The sequence below is a fragment of the Pseudopodoces humilis genome, chromosome 11 (genome assembly GCF_049639895.1).
Source record: "Pseudopodoces humilis isolate 2021_Gansu_Grassland_sample_001 chromosome 11, ASM4963989v1, whole genome shotgun sequence".
Lineage (NCBI taxonomy): Eukaryota > Metazoa > Chordata > Aves > Passeriformes > Paridae > Pseudopodoces > Pseudopodoces humilis.
Window position 1 is genome coordinate 10,454,525 of NC_142210.1, and position 22,004 is coordinate 10,476,528.

The 22,004-nt window shown below is 37.2% G+C and overlaps 1 protein-coding gene across 6 annotated transcripts in view; it reads left to right on the forward strand.

Moving 5' to 3' along the window:
• The first annotated feature begins 1,621 nt into the window (after positions 1–1,621).
• ZBTB38 (zinc finger and BTB domain containing 38) overlaps positions 1,622–22,004 on the forward strand; it is a 36,830-nt gene continuing 16,447 nt past the window's right edge. The window contains exons 1-2 of one of the 6 annotated variants that reach the window (XM_014256177.2): positions 13,833–14,345; positions 15,081–15,241. In XM_014256177.2, coding sequence (XP_014111652.2) covers positions 15,236–15,241 — 6 coding nt within the window. In that variant the 5' untranslated portion in view covers positions 13,833–14,345; positions 15,081–15,235. Of the gene's footprint in view, positions 1,642–13,832; positions 14,346–14,882; positions 15,242–19,390; positions 19,505–22,004 lie in introns of those variants that run through there. The other 5 variants (XM_014256180.2, XM_014256179.2, XM_014256178.2 and 2 more) reach the window with 5 other exon arrangements.

Consider the following 22,004-nt stretch of genomic DNA (forward strand, 5'->3'; position numbering starts at 1 on the left):
TGTATTTAAAGCAATGAGTTCTTGATCTAACAATGCTGATACATTGTTCCTGTAGGACCACTAAAATTGCTGGACTTGAGGAAAGGATATGCGTGTTTTTTCACCTATTGATTCCTTACATTCACTGTATTCTCTGGGAAGTCTAGAGGTTACCCTTTGAAGTAAGGTAAAACTAACTAAATCCTTGGGGATTTATTTTGAGAGAGGCTACCTAGACACAGAAATCTGAGTAACTAATTTTTTAATTGAAAATTTTTCCAACATTGTCAACTCCAAGAGGTCATTCATAAGTACATACACCAGGAAATGAATTGTCAGCTTTTAAATGATTATAAAACTAAAGGAAAGCAAATCTGGTGTTCACTTGCATTTTAATGTTTAACTTTACAGGGTATGTTTGCTCTTAGCTTTGACATAGATATGTGAAGCTAAAAATTATTTTTAAATAAGTGCTAATACACTTCCTACTAATGGGATCCCCAAATCCTATCCCATAATGCTGTGATGAGGAAAAAAGTTACATTGCACTTCAGGGTAAAATTTCAATAATTGCTCTGTTACTGTACCATTCACTACATATTGGCATGTGCAACTCGTGATATTTAAATTTGAAAGCAGTGGCCTTGTGTACATGATCTTACTTTTGCAGCTCTAACAAGCAAATGAAAAAGGAGTAAAAAATTGCATTTAGATGAGCCAATGAGATCTCTCTTTGTAACCTGAAGTACAAAAAAAAAAAAAAAAAAGAGGAAGTATGAACCCAACCACTTGCCAATTTCTTCTGTGGTCAGAGAGCAGATAAGCCGTTTTCCACTTGGCCTTTATTTTAGCATATTACCGTCGTCCTAAGTACAGCACAGTTTGCACAGAAACTGAAAATTAAAGTCAGCCGATAATGAGTTCCACTTCGGAATGAGCCCTGCATTTTAGGCATGATAGGGGAAGAAAGTTTCCTGCGTCGCAGTACAGCAGAGAGAATGGCATGCAGGTAATGCCTTGGGAAACAGAAGCAGCCTGAGGTTTGTGTGTGAGCTGAGCCCTGCGCAGGCAGGAGCCGCCCAGCCCTGGCTCTGGCGCCCTGCGCAGCCACCGCGGGGCCGGGGCTGGGCTTGTTTAAACCAAGAGCTCAGTGAGCAAAACGTCACAGGATGTCAGAAACAACGCAGCGTGTCTGATCTGTACATTCACAACTCCTGAACAGGCCTTCTAGAAATGCGCACATTTCAACATCACTGAATTGCTATGTACAAATATGAAAACAAGCTATATAATACCATAGCTCCATATTAGCAATGGAACTTAAAAATTGTTCCAGACAAATACTGGAAAATAAACCAACTTTTAATTATTAATAATATTTTTTTTTTCACCATAAGTAATTTGAAATCTTGCTGCTTTTCTTATTTTACCCTGTTATTCTCAGTGTTGAATCAGAGCAGGAGAGACTAGAAGAGTTCTGCTACAGAGAGGTGGGGAAAGTCCAAACTGACAAGTGGAAAAAAAGTGCTGTCTGTGAATACTGAAGTAACATGGCCTGTTCTGAGTACCACTTAACTGCATTGCAAATACAGGAGAAGATTTAGAATAACCGCAAACTGAAACCTGAATAGTGGTAGAAACAGTCATCTCTACAGAATTTTGGTAAGTGATCAATGGGGTCTCTCTTCTGAGTGCCTTGTTCCCAAGCACTTCTTGTTCTGGCAAAAAGTTCTAGGTCCTGGATATCAGGAAGCAGTTTGCTGTTTTTCCTTTCTATGGCTTCTTTGGGGTTACAGCCTCAGGAGCAGATGGTCTTAAGTTCAGTCACTAATGCAGATTTATGGAAGCTGTTACAACTATAGTAATTTCAGTATCTTTTAAAGGCAGAGTTTGCAGTTAAGTTAAATTCCAGTTGATAAACCTTTAGATAATACCAGATTTTATGCAGTTTAATCATAGTAAGATGATTGTAGACCACCAGCTATGGCAACCACAGACCTTCTCAAACAACTATGCTCAGCATGTTATATTTAACAAGACACTAAACATTCCAGAATCATCAATTCCTTTTCTCCAACAGAGCTCCTCCTTAGAAAAGTAAGAGGTAAAGACAGTAGAATCTTTGTCAAGTAGGCAAAACTAATGAGGGCTTTAGCTAATTTCTGACTTTCTCCTTATCCCTTATGAGAGTTCTAAAAAGCTCTCTTAAGCTACTTTTGCTTTGTTGTGTTTTTATATTTTAATGCATAATTAAAAATACACTATTTTGTCCCTGCTCTTGCTCTGCATTAGTAAAATGGACATTGGTCCATTTTATAGTGTCAGAGAACCTCAAAGAGCAAGCAGCAGCAGCCAACCTGCTCACCCACAGTGAGTAACCACAAGCTAAAAATGGCTGAGGACTGCATGCTGTATAGAAAAGATACACAGAAATTGTCCTTGTGGTGATCCTTCTCCCTTCAGTGGATTATGATTGGTATTGCTCATTACATTGTATATTCTCCACTGTTAATGGAGAGGATATCTTCTGATATTTACACAGAGGGTTTTAGAATGGTGACAGCTGATGGTGGTTATCATTTCAGAGAATGTAGACAGAAACACCTTGGAGTGTATCTTTAAGGTTGCCTTCTGTGGTGGTGCATCCCCTGCTGATCCTTGGGCCACACTATTATCTCAGAAACTCCTGTTAAGCCTTGGCCTTGATGAACAGCACCTGGACTAAGCTCCTCCTGAGCTTATCAGAAACAGTCAGCTCCTGTTTTTCAAAGAATAGCCTTAGAAAATTACTTTACCGGCCTGAATAACAACTTGAGTGGAACAATATTTTTATTATCAAACTTTCAAAGAAAGTCACTGACCCTAATTGTGGCCATGATGGAAAATGTCTATGACTAAAGCCAACTCCTGCAATGCTATAAACAGTGGTCCTAAGTGAGACCCTTTGAGCTGTTGTGGACCACAGCGGGCTGTGCCCAGCCTTTCCCCTGGAGTGGGACATGCTTTGAGAAGGCGAACTCTCAAGTTTGCTCTACTTAGAGTACCTCTGCCAAGCACTGCCAATGGACCAATGGACCACTCATTTGGGCACCTTCATGATAGATGTTCTACAGTCCTGCAAAGCTTTTCAGCACTTTCCAGGAAGGTCTCTCAGGCAATGTGGCTTTGCCCACATGTTAAGATAGGCTGAGATATTTTACACATGTGGGTTGAAAACAGTGTTTGGGCCTAAATAGAGATTATGCAGCAGTTTAATAGGGCAGCAGATAAATTATTTTCCACAGGAGCTGACATCTGCCAGCAGTAACTGCAATCATGTGATTAGTTTTCCAAATTTTAGATTTTTTCAGGAGAAAGCATGCTTTGTACATGTGTTTTTACCTTTTAGTGTTCCTACTGAGAAGTAAAGCTGGAATCAAGTATCACAAATATTCTCTCTCAGTGTCTTCAACTCAAAAGGCAATAGGTTTAGGTGATACATCCTCTTTTCTGTATTTGTAAGCACAGTGACTAGTCAGGTGTCTGAGAGTGAAGCACTGTGCTTTTCAGTGCATTTTTCATTGATAACAAAACTCCTGAAAATCAAGTTATGCCCTTGCTTATATCTGCTCAGCCTGGCTGCCTAGACCTAGAGCCCAGGACCATACTGACTTCATGGAATTTGCAGTGATGTTACCGTTTGAAATTCAGCTTGAGAAAAAATGAAATACATTCTCCACTGAGTAAAGAAAAGTTGGACGTATATTATTACTTTCTAAAACAGATTCCCTCACAGTTAGATGTTTCCAACTAAACTGGTTTGCATATTGCTGGAAAAAAGATTTTGTGATCGTGTTTTTTTCGTATTGTTCTGTTTTGTCAGTGTGGTTCAGAACACAAAGGCTATTGTTTAAAAAAATCATGAATGTTAATTTGCATTCCATTGCTGGGTTATTACACAGAGTATGGAAAGAAAAAACAAGCTCTGATTTAAAAAAAAAAAAAAAGACATTGTTTCCTTTTCCCTTTCTTCTTCCTTGTGACTGGTTCTCCTTTATTTTAATGTTTCTAGCCCAGACCATGCTCTTAGAGACAGTGATTGTCTTCTAGTACTTGTAGGCAAATATAGGTATATCCACAGTTGTGTCTATAGAATAGAATATTGCAGCTGGGAAGGACCCACAACAATCATCTAGTCCAGCTGCATATAGATCACCTAGTAGAGCTATATAAATTAAAAATCTAATTCTATAATGATGTTTGTGAGCAGTGACAGTTGCAATACACTTGCTATTATATTAGGAGGTAATTGCAACCTGAAAATTCATATCTGCACTATTCCAGAAGACTCTGAGTGTAATTTCACAAGTGGCAGAGATCCCACTTTGACCACACTGCTACATCTACTACTGTCTATTAATTCTCAGCCCTGAGCCACATGTTCCAGCCACCTCCACAGCAGCAGCTGTGGTGTTCACACCACAGTGTGGGGAAATCACCTTACCAAAAGAGGACTGGTTTCCTCTTGAGCTGGTCTGTCTCCACATGCAGCCCCACAAGCACTAAGCTAGAATGAGGAGGGTGGAAGGAAAAGGAGACAAGGAAGAGGGACAAGCAGAACTGTCAGGACACTGACGACACTAATAAGCCTTTATTGGCCTTCCCCACAGCCCTACCCAGGGGCCCAGAGGCTCTGTTTACATTAAGTACCTATTTCCATCACAGTCATACCTGTGCCTATATATGTAGGTCCTGTTGATCTGGGCACTGTGGGCTATTCTGGCCTCAGACCTATGGACTGACTTCCCAGCCTGACCTTGGCTCTCTCCTGTTACTGTTGCCCTGACTGGGGATCACAAGGCTGGACCACTTTGTGGCTTGACCTCAGCCCTGCTCTGGCATCACAGACTTGCCTGTCAGTCACAGGGCAGTATCTAACCCTCACCTGCAGACTGACTTCTCAGCCTAACCTTAGACCTGCCTCATTGTCATGAACTTGCTTGATGACCTGGTTTGACCATGGCTACCACCCCTAGCCTGCCCTGCATCCTTACTTCAGGACAGGAAGAGGGTGTCTAGTGAGCCACCTGCTCTGCGTGCTGCCATCTGTCTCTCTTTCCCTAGGGAGCAGCCAGCCTTGACAAGGACTGGGCACTGGGAGCAGTGTGGTCTCTGCCTGGCTCCTACAGGTTTAAACAAGGCTGTGTTAAGAGGTGGCAGACACAATGAAGGTGATGTCAGTTCTTCCAGGAACTGTTTCCCAAAAGAGGCAGACACGCCACTTCCCCAGCTATAGGTATTTGTTCCCACCCCTTTTCCCTGTGCCAGCACAAGTGTTTGCACAGCCAGGCAGTGAACCAGGACAAACAAAAGTGATGCAGTCGGTTCTTGAAGTAATGGATTTAACCCTTTACCTGGATCAAGAACAAATTCCTCATGTTGAGAGGAGTGGCTTACACAGCTTCAACCTCAAGTGTTTGTGGAAACCCGGAAGATCACCAGGATTAGGGATTTTACTGTGATTCCACCAGGTCTAGGATCCCAAGAATTTCTGTGATTGGCCTAGGCTGAAGTGATCAATTGTGTATCTTCCTTTCTGTCACTACCCAAACTAGCTCAGGTATTAAGGTAATAATTAAATTATTATTATATTAACTGATGCAATTACATCCTGCAACTGGCAATGTAGATGGATCTGTGGTTGTTTAGACCTTTCTTATATAAACAAACAAAACAACAAAAATATTCATCTAGACCTAAGGGTCCTGGGCTCAGGGTTTACTTTCAGTTCATATTGAACAAGGAGAGGGTCAAAACAGAAGTGTTCTGTGTCTGACTCTGCCTGTTCAAGTGTGTGAGGGTGAGCTCCTTTAGTCCTGATTGGCTGTTTTGGGCTCTTCTGTGGCTCAGCATTTTGATTGTTCTTTCTAAATGTCATCTTCTGTCAGAATCAGCATTGAAGTAATGTCATGACTGGTATATCTGAACCAGCAGTGTGCAGAAGATGTTAATTTATGGAATCCTCAGGGTATTCAGTGAAATCTCCAGGATAAAGCTCCTACCCTTGACCATACTGCTGGGATAGAAGATTGTGGTTAGCTGGAAATGGAGACTAAGCTTGTGCTGCAGTTGATTTGCTTATGTCTGTAGTGTTCAGCTCCTATGTTACACTAATTTATTTTTTATGAAATGAGGAAGAAGGGAAAATTTTCATATAAACTGATAGTGCCAGAATTGCCCAGCAAATAAAAGGCATATTCAGCATAAGCAGGTATTTCTTATAATTTCTTCAGTATGTTGTAGAGGAAAACATCTTTCATTAATTACTAGTTACTCCCTGTTGGATATTCGTAAGAGAATGTTTGCTTTCTTTTGCTATTAGCAATGACAAAGCTGTTAAGGATTTAACTAAAATTATTTTTTGAGGGGGCTAACAAGACACATTTGCATAAAGGTTGTGATAGTTTAGAAACTGATAACATTTCAAAATGTATCAAATATCTTGGACATTAGGAATAATTGAAAAGGCAGTCTAAAGAGTAGTAAACCAAGCAGGCACATGAAACAAACTACCAGTGTTAAGTAGAAAATGTGAATGGTACAAAGGGTGGAAGAAAGGCTAAGGATTATTTTTGTCTGAAATAGAGTCCCTGATGCTTGGAAAAGATGCAACTTTGTTGTACCTCTTATTGTAAAATACATTAAATCAGATTGAGTGCCAGATTAAGATTTTATTCTTATTGAATAATAAGGAAAGGAAACCAAAATAGCTTTTAAATGTTTGGTTGTTGTTGGTTTTGTTTTTTTCCCAAGAGCTGAAAATATTGAAGGAAACTGGAGTGGTACTTGGAGAGGCATTTTATTATTTTAACTGTTTTGTCCTCCTTTCTATATCCAGCATAATGTTTTAAAGAAAGTGGATACAGTCATGCTGCCCTCTTCTTTGAAGTCATAATTGATGCAAGCAACACAGATGATTGCTTCAGGCCTCATAGCCATTATTTAAAATATTCTCCTACTTTTAGATATGTACCTGAGTAAACCAACATAACCAGTAAGAAATTCTTGGTGCTTATGAATGATCTTTCAAAGGTCCAGTGAGATTTTCAAAGTAAACAAACAAATGAAAGAAATGTACCTGTTGTATGTCCACAGCAACACTACTTCCTTGCTGGTGAGCATTTCCTCAGAGCATCATGGTTTTGGGAGTGTTTTATAATGTTTGTATCTGACATCCCTCTTGGATTAGTCTGTCAACAATTCTTGGTTGGGATAATCCCCTTGTGCACATGGTGCTGGGTTCTATTCCTGAGTGAATCACTTAACCTCTCTGTCTTTTTCTCTTTCCATCCGTAAAATTAGCATAATAATGCTAATTCATCACAGGCTATAGTTAGGCTCAATTAATGTTTGTAATGATCTCTGAGATTGTTGGATAAAACATGCTGTAAAAGTGTATTATTATTGTTAATAGAGCCTTTTGTAATTCGGCACTCTTAACAAAGCACTACCATTGCTCAACAGCTCCTAAAATTTTGTTGAAACTCCTAAGGACTTAATGGGATACAGCTTTCTGTTACTGTGTCCATTTATCTTCCTGACTCATTCAAACCATCAGAACAGTTTCAGTTCTGCAAATGGAAGAGCTGTGGAGTTTGTGCAGAGAGAAATTATGTAATTTTGTAAGTGATCTAGGACTGAAAGCTTTTTAAACAGGCCCTCATTTACACTGACCTCAGTTCTAGCTGAACTAGTTCAGACTGCAGAGAGCTGTAATTTGTAGAACAACTTTTTATAAAATGAGGTACCTGCCTGGTCAGTACAATAAATACTCATAGCTGTGGAAATGATGGCAGCAGAAGAGAGTGGGAGTAGACAAATCTCACTCTGTACTGTTGGAGGAAATGATCTGGGATTCATCGTTAATGCTCTTGGGTCTTGGTTACACATACCAGGTTAACAGTTGGAAGACTAAGGCTTAGAACTTCCCTCCCATTTGTCAGGAGCAGAGGAAGAAATGAAGGAACAAACTTCATGACTGAACTACTTGGGAGAAATGGTTTGACATCTATTGGCCTCAAAGAGCAGCCCACATTTAGCAGCATATTGGACAGCTGAGCTTGAGCATGTGAGCCTGAAATGAATTTGTTGGTTGCATTGGTTCTACATTTTAATAAGATTATTTGGAGCTATGAGGCAGTCATCTCTACACATGGGTTTTAAGCACTGAGATTACTCTGTCCTGTTATGTGACATTTTATTTTATCAAATGCTAAACAGCTTTTGTGGGACTTCAAGTATTTTCTATTCTGCTGACACATGTCAGCTTCTTACCTCTGCTTGTATCCTGCTTGCATTATTAACAAGTGATTTCTTACTGGTTTTAATTATGAGAAATGTGTGTTTTTCTCATCTTGTTTGTTCTTCAAAATAGCTGGACAGTCCCTACTAAAGCTTTAGGAAAAAACAAAAACAAAAACAATTACTGAGATCATATTCACAGACTGGTTCTTCTAAAAGTCTTATGTTCCAGAAGTATCTTTAATCAAGTGTTTTTAAAAGAATTTTTTTTGATGATTTGAAAATGTAAAATGGCTGAAGAGATTTTATGTTGACTATTTGAGAAACTTCCTTTCTTTACAACCTATTTTTTCCAACCTAATTTTTATTGCCCTTCTTGTCTACTGTCTAGTATTATCAAGGATGATTCAGATAAAATGACTGTAATCTCTCTGCAGGATTTTATGTGACTCAGTGAGGCCTCTTTCCATATCAAATCTTTGAGTCTGTTACACTCTAAAATAAAAGTTTGCCCCTTGAAACTTGGAAGAAATAGGTGACGTGAACATGGATGAGCTGATCAACACAAGCAAGTTGTGCTGTTTTGTACAGAGAAAAATAAAATTGGGAAGGACATAATAATTTGATAAAAATACAATACCGACATTCACTAATCATGTGAATTAGCCAGGAGTTATAAGAGACAGGAATTTGAAACCTTTGTCATAGTGCCTGGCAGCAGTTTAGAAAGCAAGTAGGGCCTTAGGAGGTAGAATTAGATGGAGGGACCATACTCATCAGTAATTAAAGCACTATTCAGAGAAAAAAAAAGACAAAGCCACTTGTTATTGCTAATTACTGTGAGTGTCATGTTATACAGAAATGCAACCTGTAAAGGTGAGTGCAAATATCTGTAAAAGTATCATTTCTTAAGGTTCCATGGATGGTTCTACAGTTTTTTAAGACATTCTCTTTGCCAATTGTTTACAGTGAATCTCGGGTGTTCTATCCTTAAAGATGTTATCTGTAGATATCTGTATCTGTAGACTGTATAAGTGGCTGTTAGAAGCATTTCACAAAAAAAAATCCAGCACCTGAATGTATCTTAATACGTGACTTATCTGCAATCCTTCAGTGTAGGAAAGCCTATGCTTTTTCCTAATGCATATTCATAATACATTGATACAATTGATTATCTGAATACATTTCATAATATTCAGATACCTTCTATTTTTTCTTGATTCTCAGTACTTGCCTTTTATGTAAAGAATTGCCTTTAAATGTTGTTCTTTTAATTCTGCTGGAAAAATCACCATCTAACAGGTACAGCAGGAGTCTAAACTTGCATCTTAGATCACTTAGATATTTTTTATGGCCTGTTTATATGAGTGTGAAAATTAAAAATGAAGGTGTGTAAATCATTCATAGGAATAACAAAGATCAACTGTTTTCTGTCCCAGCAAATAATGGAAGACTTTATAGTCATACAGAGACACAGAAGGAATTGTGAGAAAGTCTGGGAAAACTATCAGCACTCAACTGAGTTATCTGTATCCTTGGGGCAATTTAAACTAGATGTGTACACAAAAGGAAGTCCAGGGCATGTTGCCTGGATCAGACATAGATGTGCTTTACTTTGGCTCTGGGAAGGCAAACTCTGGGGGTTCTAACATCAGTCTTTTTTTTTTTTCCTCTCCCCGTTTTGTTTTCTACATCCCAACAACATCTAGTGGAGATTTCAGTACTGAAGAAGGCAGCTTTTTCATGTAGGATGTAGCAGTAGGGGTTTGGATGGAAGATCAGCAGGTTAATTACTAGGCCCAGTGTCTGGGTATATGGATGTTTTCCTGAGTGTTAGGTCAGAGAATTTTAGTTCATGGTAAAGGGTGAGGGTTTTTTGTTTTCCAGAATAACTCTTAATTTCAAACTGAGTGCTCATCAATAATGTGTTTTATGCAATGGCACTAGTGGAATGAAGAGACAAACGTTGCTAATGCAGCTGAATTCAGAGGCTGAAGGACTTGTTCCAAGAGCAGGTTTGCTGAAAGGCTGTAGCCAGTTCTGGAATGCCCTTTCAGAAACACCCACCCTGGATTCCCAGCTGTGCTACGTGTCCTTTGTCATTGCTTTGCAGGAATGGTATCACCAAACAGTTGACTACAGTTTCTTGAGGGTTGGGGCTGATTCTGTCCCTTGATTGCTGTATGCTGCTTGTTTATTTGACAAACACTTTTGAAACCAAAAGAAACAAAACTCTGAGTACTAAGGTGAGAATGAACCCAAGTGTATGTATGTTTGTTCATTCATTCATTAAACATGTTCACTACTATTAAGCAGAAGTCCCACATGCAGCATGTCTTCTATATAGCTAGTGGTACAGTTTAGTCCCTTGGGCCTGTGTCAAACAAAGACAGAAGTGAGCTGATCCATATCAAATTAAAAGTGTTTGTCACTTGTTTCTCAAAGTCTCCTAGTCTTCTTCCAGATATTTACTGGTACAAGGTTGGTGCTTGGCAGAGTTCCCAGACTATCAAACTGCCCTTAGAATTTCCTTCTTAAGAAAACAAGGCATGGCAATATTTTGAGACAAAAATCATTACAGTTTTAGGGACTCCAAGAGAGTCTTTCTTTCCACACTCTACCTCCTTTTGCCAAATGATTGATGTGGAGGACTAGGACATTTCCTCTAAAAAACCATATACCACGAGGAGGATGCTCAATATAAAGTAATGTTGGAACTCTTCATTCCTCACCGGTTTTGATAAGCTATAGTATGTGAGGAGAGATAAGATGTTGTTGCACTCAAGTTGTGATAAATAAAGGAAGAGGAAGTGTGCTTACAAGTAGGATGCTTGAAAGTGGGAAAGGCTGCAACACAAATAGCCTGTGAGATCCAATGTGGATACTTGAAATAGGCTCACTTTAAGCGGATTGAATACAGAACCAACACAAGCTTGTAGCATAGACAGAGATAGTCCTGACCCATCAGGGGCAGGGTATTTTGAAGTAAGGAATCAAGTGCCTTGGGACTGTAACAGTTTTAGCACAAATAATACTAAATCCAAGTTGCTGACTGAGAAGTAACATACAGTATTAATATATGTCAGCCTTGAAAAATTTGACTTACTTTTGCAACTTTTGCACTTACAAGTGCAATTTTAAAATTTTACTTACTATGGCATATATTGTGCAATAGTAGAAGGACTTAGAAACTGATTTCTGAGCTGAAATTATGTTGAGTCTGAAGCAAAATCATTGCAAATCTAAGCCTGCAAAACTAGTACTAAGCAGTGAAAATGGCCCATTAAAGCAAGAGGTACACATAAAGATTTGGAGACGCTCACTTCCATGTTCACTGTGACATGTTTATTCCTCTGCTGCATTCACTTCCAGCAGGTTTTTAATGTTTCCTAAATCACACAACCCAAATCACCTTGTTGTGTCTGTCCCAGAGTACTACTTCTCTGGGTGAATGAGAATGCTGACTTAAAGAATATTTATTGTGAGACTCTACTGAAATCGGTCTTTTGCTGGAAATCATTGTCTTTAAACAAAACTACCACTTGTTTCTGAAATAATAATACCGTACTTTAACAAACTGCTTCATATAGCCCATTCTTGAAATCTATAAGAACTTTGCCATGGTTTCAAACTAACATGAACAATATACATTTGACTAAGAGATGAACGTAAAAAACCCTCAAAATTAATCCATATTTAACATTATTAAATTTGATATATGCTGGCATCTATATAATCAGATAGCTCATACTTTAAAAAGCTCAAAACAAACAAAAAATCTAAATAAAGGCTTGCTAAAATCCAAACTTATTTCGTAATCATGCATTGGAATAGCAGTTGTTTTTGCTGGTCTGATCTGTCGTTCTGTTGGCTGGATTCCCTTTCTGTGACAGATGTGCTATTTATGGAAGGGGATTCTGAATATTTCAAAGCACTGACTATTAGGAACATCTCATTCCCAGCCTTTAAAATGAAAGAGAACAAAATGCTAAATACCTTCCCAAAGAAAAACCTCCAAATTAAACAGATACCTATTTAATCATTAAAAAAGAAAGAAGAAGGGAGGGAAAAAGCAAAATCAGATTGTCTATTTTTTGAAAATAAGTGAATACATATGTACAGCAGCCTAGTTTTTGCTATGCAACATTTTCTGATTTAAAGCAATACTTGGTATTAGTCTTCACTTTTAAAAATAAGTGCTCTTCTGGAGAAAAAAAAATAAATCATCGGGTACACACGTTCCTTGGGAAAGAATACGTGTTTGAAAATTTGGCTGCTTTCTTCCTCAGCCATATTGGCAGGTCAAATGAAAGCTAGCACTTCTCTGGACAAATCTGGCCTCACAAGGAGCTGTTTATTTCTGCAGTTGGTCAGAAACCATCTAGATTTACTTATACATATGGTAAACAATGGTTACCTAAAGAAATCTTTCTGTGGAATATTTTTAGAGCTAACACATTAATCTTCACAGAGCTCTTCCTGCGCTGGGTATCATCTTGCGGTATTTGCAAGTAGAGAGATAAAGAGCTGAGAGAAGTCACCGACATAGTGTGGGGGGGGATTCTGCTCCCTAAACATGTAGATCTTATGGTTTGTTTTACCTTACCTGATGGTTTGGCCTTCTGGGAAGGTAACTCAGGTTACAGTAAACTGCAACATGGTTCTCTCATTCTCCCCTTGGAGACAGAGTGACAATAAAAATAGCACCAATTTTGCTTATTAGGCTTTTTTTAAAAAAAATCAGATTGGCAGTTTTTGATGCTTTTGTCTTTGCATATTTTTCATTATACATGCAAAATATTTTATTGTATTTTTAAGTTTTCCAGATGGTAATCCTTTTTTGACATTTACAAAAATCTAATTCCCACAAACGCTCTTGCAGTCTCTGCAGAGGGTGATACCAATTTAACGTATGCGGCTGAACAACGTGCATGCTATTAATCTCAGAGGGTAATAGAAAGACATTAAGTAGGTGATGTGAAATTTTTTATTATTATTTTATTTTTTTTAGCTGTGATTTTATATTTCAATTTATTTTTTCTTAAAGACGACAGCACTTTAGTATCTGCATTGACCTCCATGATGTCAGAATGTCATTGTGCAACCGTAGCTAAGAAAAGCCGCTGAGAAAAAAAAAAAAACAAAGGAGCTTTGCGTCTTCCAATAACATGAGATGTGCATATACAGTACGTAGCATTTTGGAATTTATACTGTGGTAGTGAGTTGTTGCTTTCAGTTTGATTAGACAAGCATTGTTTCATTTTCCTTGCTTTGACAGTGAGTATGCTTGCACGCTGCTTAAGTCTTCTTAGTGTTATCTAGGTCAGTGTACTTAGGATAGCTTTTATGTTCTGTAAGTCTGACAGATACCATGCTTGACAGAGATCAGTTGCAAATTTTATTTTTTATATTTGAGGATAGAAATATATCTTAAAACTAATCAGAATTGTATACCACATAGCACCTACTGTTTCTGCATTGCAGATATATTTAGCTCTAACACTGCTTGTGGTTAACAGGGTGTAGCGTAGACACAGACAGCTGATCATGCAGTCAGACCCGGTGCTCATGTGGTTTGTCAATACTGCTCAGGATTTTGATGGACTGTAAAAGAGAGAAAACAGAAAGCGGAGAAAAAGAAATGTTTTATTTGTCTGAACATCAGACCTTTAGCTATATTATTTTTGCTATCATTGGCTTTTAATTTTATTTTTTAATACTGAAACTTAAAAATTAAGGAAGCACAGCAAATGCATCCAGGATTTAATATGTGCGACGTGTAATCTTTCTGCATCAAGAGGATGTTGCTGTAGTGGATGCAGCGTTTCTCCAATAAGCAAGAAGACTGTTTTGTTTTCCTCGGCAGGCGACTCAGCCATTGCACAAGGAGATTTTGATAAGAGTTTGAAATGCCTACTACTGTATCGTTGTAGAATTTGGAGTTTGCTAACAGTGTTAGTGACTGGAGCTCATCTTGCATCACCAGTTGATGACAATTTTCTTTGTTCCCTCCCACCCAGTTGAACCAAGACTCTGTAGCTGATACGCAATGTCACTTACAACATTAATCAGATACCGCATTTAAGGTGAGCTGTCCCCTGCCTCCTCCCTTACCAGAGCTGTGCTGCAGTATGTATCTTACTCCTGCAAGCCTAAAATGGCAGGCAGGATTAACGTTGCTTGTGCTGTGTGCATGCTGTGTATTGAATTCATTATACTGTGCCTAGTATCTCAAATGTGAGTATGTAAATGGTCTGTGTGCCATGTCATGCAGTAGTGAAGACTGGTTTGTGCTTCATTACAGGCTTAGATATTTGAGCATCACCTTAAGAATTCTTTTTTTCATTTGCAATGTGGTGAGCTGTTAGCTTGTCATCACATTCAAACTACATTATTAGCCCTCAGAAAGGAAAAAAAAAAGCAAACTGTGCTTCCAGATGGTGTCACCCTTTTTCTTCTTGCATTTACTGTAGTTTAAATAATGTATATTGTATTGTTAATTAATGTGAATATCGAATTAAAGCACTTGAAACTTACATATTTATTATGCAGGTAGGAGGCACGTCAAATCTATTTTTAACTCTTACGCAGTCCACGTTGTGCAATGGGCTTTGGTTGTCGAGTTTATATTTTCAGCTGTGATATCAATAGGTTGATTTTCAGTAAATGTGACAAGTGGCCTTTGCAGTGGTCAGCTTCAAGCTTTGAACCCTCTGAGGAAGAGAAAAAAAAAAAAGTCAACCTTGTTTTGCAGTTTTGGAAAACCTTGGATGAGGACTTTTTTTTTTCCCCACTCCTGCTTTCCCTGTTGATAAACTCAGTTCTCCTGCTCACGGTCTATTCAAGCTGCTTACCCTCTGAATTTTGACAACTGCTTCTAAAAATTATTAAGAAGACCAAGAACAGAACTTATCTCCATCGCTTTACATAAAAATGGCTGGGTGCATTGCCATGTTAACACTGCTCTAAGTGGTACATGCAGGTAGGTTGAGATTTGCATGTTTTACTGTTTTTCTGGTCTGTGTTGCAAGAACATGAAATGGGCTTTGGAATGTAGCTTTCAGTTTTAAAATGTACTAAACTGTTAATGAAAACAACCTATATTAAATTGTTGGCTTCACATATTGGCATGACAATTACTCTTATCTGTTCTTTTAAATCTATTGTGAATGTGGAGCAATCATGTCTGTTAAAATAATCATATGTACTAAGGGCGTGGCAACGCTTATGCAACAAAAGAATTTTTGAAAACCCTATTGATTCAATTACATTTTAAAGCTGACTATAAGCATTACTAAACTTGCAGCTAAAAGGCAGAAATAAAAATTGAAGAAGATTAGAAAAAAGAAAAATATTTAAATTCTGTCGTAAGCGGTTTTATGTTTTGTGCGAAATATTAAATAAAGAATAATATGCTTTAATGCTTATAATTTCAATATTGGCTACAAACATAAAACTGCAGTATTTCTTGTTATTTACAGGTAGGAGAACTTTAAAGAGAGAGATTGATATAGATGGCCCTGTCAGCTTGAATTGAGTATCAGTTCACTGAAATGTGTTTTACTTCACACAAAAAATATTACGAAATAAAATCTTAACAGCCTTAAGTACAAAAACCTGAATTTGAGCATAAAGAATAACAATAATTATGAGTACTGTATTATTTACACCAAATTTTATAATATATTTCTTTCAGATTAATACTGGGCCAGAACCAGTTTCCTTGGCAACCAAATCCTTTTAAAAGGTTCAATGGTAGAGATGTAGAAAGATCTTTAACAGCAATATCACAATGCAAATGGAAATGTCGCAGTTGTTTCCTCTTAGTTCTAACTGAGAATGTGATCTCACTTTATGTTTCCATGTGGCTATCAGTTCTTAATGATGCCATGTTTATAAAGCTGTACACACAAAAACCTGGTTTATTTCTGGTTTGCATTGGTTGTTCCCAGAAACGTACTCTGGTTTCTTTTTTAATTTAGCCCAGTCTTGCATGTAGGTCAAGGTTTGTACTGTGTGTATATAAAGTAATAGTTTTATTATCACCACAAGTATAAAAATATCACTAAAACATTTGGCAGCTGACAAATGAAGAGAATCAGAAGGTTTAAACCTTCTTTCAACTTTGCTGAATTCAGTCACAGTAATGCTAATAAATCTTTCTCTAAATAGTGGACCCATTCTGAAGTTCAGGTAAAGAACTGTGTTTAGGCATACTGCAAAAGAACTCCTGTCAGACCTTAAACAAGCCTTTAGAGAATAAGCTCACTTGTGGACTGCGGTAATTTGCAGACCTTATAGATTTTGAAAAATTTAAGTATTAAAATTATTTATTTGTATTTTTAGCTAATATTTTTTACAGTGCCAGTAAAGTTAAATATTAAGTATACCACAGGTACAGATCAGATGTTACTGAATGTCTCCACTGAGCTTATAATGTAGTGTATCTCCTCGTCGATGCCCTTTGTACGTGACTTGAGAAATTCTCACTACTGCAATGAGACTTTTGCAGCAGGGAAGCCATTTTCCTTTCATGTCCTTGACTTTAAAATGACTGAGTATATTTTGTGTGGAAGAAGACTCAGCACTGAAAGTGAATGCAGAGGAGGTATTTAGAAGCACAGCCAATTATCAGTAATAGCCTTGACAGTATGAGTAATATTAAACTAATTCTCATTTACTTCTAAATATACCAGTTCAGTGCATTCCAAATGAGCAAAGTATAACTGTTCAGGAATATGACTTGTCATGTGTCATAATAGGCAAATCTTTAATGATGACAATAAAACCATTTGATTTATAATTATAAGAATAATTTAATGCACTCCAGTATTCCTCTGTTCCATCTAAAGAAGCAGAACTGAAAACGTAACAGACAGCATCTCTCAAGTGACGTATTAAAGCCTGCATTTTTTGTAATTTGATTTATCTCCAGTAGCTTGCTTCTGCTGATTATTTTCCTGTCTAAAATGTTAATACGGAGGGAACCATTAAATGTAGTAAGAAAGTACATTTCTTTGTTTATTTCTTGTGTGGTTATTTTTAAAGGAAATGCTGAGCAAATGCTGTGTCGAATCTATTTATTGCCTCTGATACTTATCTTTAGAAAAGATAGGGCACTTAGCAATAAACTGTTTTTATTATATCTTTGTGTTTAAACATACCCACTCAAGGCATTTTTAAAAAGTAGCTCCATTACATGATCACATTTCCCTATGGTAGTTTTAAATCCATTTGCAGATTTGCTCTTTGTTAAGGGGTGCAAGTCCTCTTGTGTAATGAATATGACTGAACTCAAGTGCTTTCATGAGTCCGGAAAAACTCATTGGCAGCTTGCGAATGGTAATTTCTTCTAGCGAAAGAAACTGATTTCTTTATTTAGGAGGAGTCCAGTAATTAGCAAGCTGTTTCCAGTTTGACTGTTCTATGTGGGTTGCTGTATGTCTTTCAGTGGCACTTACATCCAGCTAATGCAGTGTTAGACTGCTGTAGCCAGAGGTGCCATAAAAAATCTTCTGTAAACTTCATTTTATTTTATTCCTTGGCTGAGGGGGCTAACCAGGGCATGGAGGAGCAGATGCAGTTTTTCCCACCTCCAGCACAGCCTGCAAATGTTTTTGTCAGGAGGGACTGTTAGGGTTTTTGGATTTATTTTGTTGTGGATTGGTGGGGGGGGGAGGGCAGTCAGCTTTATCATAGAAGTCTAATTGTTGATACTGAGCCACCCTTTTTATAACTGGAATTTGTTCTTTTATCCATGCAAATTCCACTTCTGCCTAACAGAAAATCTAAACAAAGCATGAGTAAAAATAAAATCAAACCAAAATATTATTCAGTTGGACACTGTCCTACTTGTTTTTCAATGGTCTTTCTAATTAAGGTAACTTATGCTTCTAAACTTCATTTTGATTTGAAACTGCAGGTCTCTCAGTGGGAAACTAGCTGTATTCAGATAATATTTGTCAGATTATTAAACAGATTCTGATAGTAATGAATAGGTACCAATTAACCCTTTTAAGGTATCTAGTGTCTGTTGTGCTTCATCACATAAATAGCTTTACTAAATATTAAAAGGGCTTTATTATAGATAATACTGTATTTAAATTCCAGTATTACCAGATTTGGGAAATCTTTAGCTTTGGTAAGGTCTTTTACTGTTGCATTCCCCCAAACATGATGTTTAAGCTACCCCTTTATCATATTTTGGTCATTTATGAATATGCCTTTATTGTAATTTGAGGTAATAATAATGACTTACTGCAATTTTCTTTCATTCTGGCCTTTGTTAAGGGCAGATGTAAGCTCCACATTTCTTATTCAGATTAACGTATACAAAAAATGAACGAGGCTAAACCAACAACAAAAAAATTAGCTCCCGTTCTTACCCTTCTTTCAAGCCAAAGTAATGAATCCTGTATTTCCTGTACAATCTTATTGCTAAAAGCATATGGTCTATTTGCAAATGGAGGATGGAGCTATGTATTCTTAATTGCTGCTCTGTACTTGATGCTGTATGAATGCCTATCAGCTGAGTCATAAGGCCTTATCTGCATGATTTTGCAATTTCTCTATGGAACAATTTCATTTTTTTCAGTATCTTTGAAACAAAACCCAGTTCTGCATAATTTTTATACTGTTACAGGAAAACCTTTTTAGGATGTTTGATACATAATAATAAAATCAGGATGTTTGACAGTAATGAATAATCATTTAAGCAGAGAAATACAGGAAGTGTATTCCAGAGAACAAGAGCTGCCTGGAAATGTCATTATCACAGATACTGTGGTGATATCTGTGACAAGAGAGATCAAAAGAAAAGTGGTGGAAGAGAAAGAGAAGAAAGAAAATGTCTTTCAAAATAATTACTTTAAACTTGAAAACATCCTTACATTTCTGTCTAGAATATATCATTATGTCCAGTCTGCACTACACAGGTTAAACCACAATAAAACAATGCAGCAGAAGTTTGGTTAATGCTATTGCTTTATTGCTGGTGTGTTCTAAAACTCCCAGATGTAAATTTGGAGCCCTACAGCACCCCAGGGAAAATTTTGATGAGTTACACAATGTATGTGGAAATTAGTACTCATCTAATAATTAAGTCATTAAATTTGGATTTTTCCCTTTGCAGGCTGATACACTATAGCCACACAGTTCACAAAATTACTGAGATGGTTTTGCTGAAAATACCTGTCAATACCACTTTTAAAAGACTCTAACAGAAGAACAACCTGATTTTAGGTGGGTAAGTTTATGGGGTAATCTCACATAGAAATAGAGCTAAATTATTTAACACCATCACCACTGTATTACCTGGGTACATTTTCTGTTAATTTCTAATTTATTACAATAATTTAAGATTTGTTCTCATTACGGTACCATATTGCTCTCTTCTCATGTCAATATTGTTGGATTTTTCCAGTTCCTACTGGATTTCTATTGCCATATATCTTGGACAAACAAAATCAGACAGAAGAGTTTTTGAAACAGGTTGTTACAGCCTCCAATGATCTGTACAAACCAAACTTATTGGTAGGCACACAAACCTCCTGAGCATGCTAGAATGTTAGCTCCAGATCCCAGCCATGAGTGTTCATTACAGACCTGTGCCACACAGGACAGACAGAGGAACTCTCAGTGCCAGTGCCTGTTTCTGACACTGCTGTGTTGGTTAAGCTGGATATAGTTCATAGAATCTCTGCCTTCATACATGACTTTAATCGTGGACAGCAAAAAGAGTCTTGATTCATGAGCAGGAAAGAGCAGGTTGTAGATTCAGGTGTAGTGTTGTGATGAATAATCACAAAGGATATTTCAAAATAACAGTTCACATTTTGCATGGCTTTTTCAAATATTAGCAGTTTTCTTTTTTCTTATTGTGAATGTCCAATAATAATCTTGGGTAGTATAAGTATGCCTGGTATCTTGTGATTTAGATTTAAGATATTATAATATAGTATAAGGTATTGAATGAAAGAAACAGTGAAATTCTGATTAATTCATTAATTTTTAATGTGGTCCTTGGTACCAAAGAGTGTAAGAAAGGGAGAAATCCCACTGATTTCATTGGCACTATTTGCACAAATTTTGGTAGGAAATTCTTTGTTGCATCAGAGTCATTCTCGCTGTTGTATCTCTAAATTGAAATAAGTAATGAAGGTCACCAGACAGAATGTAGGGTTAAGAATAAAATTTTTTAAAAACCAAAAAAACCACAACCTCACAAGCCGAAAATCCCTCTTCAATTCCTAGAATATCTCAAAATGTTTTCTGTAATTAAATTTACTTTTAACATGCAATGCTGTGTGACATAGACAATGTATTGGATTTTCAGAGACAATAAAATGGCATTGGTGGTTTAAACTAATCAGTGAAACATTACAATTAGATAAATTCAGGTTACCTGCATTTACAGAATTAATGAGCTAAGAAACCTAAGTTGTCCCTATTTTAAGAAAATTATCACAGAACACTTGCTCAGTACATTTTAGACAGAATACTGGGCCATAACCTGTTTCCTTGACAACCACATAGGAATAAAAGGTACATTAGCAAAGCTGCAGATGTGTGTCAGTGAATGCTTATTAAGCAGCCCAATGCATTTACATACCATGTGCTCACAATAATACATTCATCTTGAAAATCACCATATAAAAAGATTTCTGGGCATGGCCCAATGTGGATTCCTAATACTCAGATTTTAACCAAAACCCCTCATGTTTTCAATGGAAATATCTCCTGTGACTTTTTATTATTGCACTTTCAATTAGGCTTGCAATAGCTGGATAAAATTGGCATGGTAGACCTGGTCTGCAAATGGAAACCTTCCTCTAGGGTTCTGAATACTTACAGCACTGCTATAAGTATGGATGGAAATGATGGGTAATAGCATCTTTCAGAAATGTTCAGGCATTCTCAATTTGAATCTTGCACCAGCATTCTGAAGCAAGCATGATCATATTGCTTTAAAAAGTGACAAACTAAAGCCACTAAATAAGAATGACGGGGGTGTTGCTTGTAGTGCTCTGGTTCTAGCTAACGTATCCAGGCAAAGAGATAACACCCAAGTGTTATCTTCTGCCAGACAACAATGGGAGAAGGCAGGGGTCAAGAAACAGGTGTGAATGTCAACATGACAGTTGATCATGGACTTTTGGAATAGTATCTGGATGTAGCATTTAGGCAGCATTCACACTTTCTGTGCAAGTGTGCAGTCCCAGATTAAAAAGAAACTTAGACAAATATGATCAGTTCTGAAAAATTTGTGTACTGACTTCAGCAAGTTTATGTACAGGTTATTTTTGGCCTTTCTTCCCAAAGTATTAATTTATATATAAAATGAAAAGTGTATCCAACCCTTTGGGTTAACCCCAAAGTATGTATTTTTAAGAAACATGTCTAAAATCCTATTCATTAAAAAGCTGGGGAAAATGGGAATCTGCAAATCTTGGGTTTAAATTCAGTGAGTGTAATCTGATAAGTTACTTAGGTGACAAGTAGCCTAATTAAATTTGCCTTGAAATCAATGAAAATATTCCCATTTACTTTTTTGGAGTGCTCAGTAAGAGAGCAAGAGTAAGAGTAAATCACATTTAGGAAATTAAGATTATCCTGACAATGTTCAACATTTCCATAACTCTCAACCAGCCAAGCTGAGAATCAATACCAAAATCTAGTATTAATTTCAGATAGTTTAAACACTGCCACATGAATCTTTTCATGATCCTGAACCATAAACAATGTGG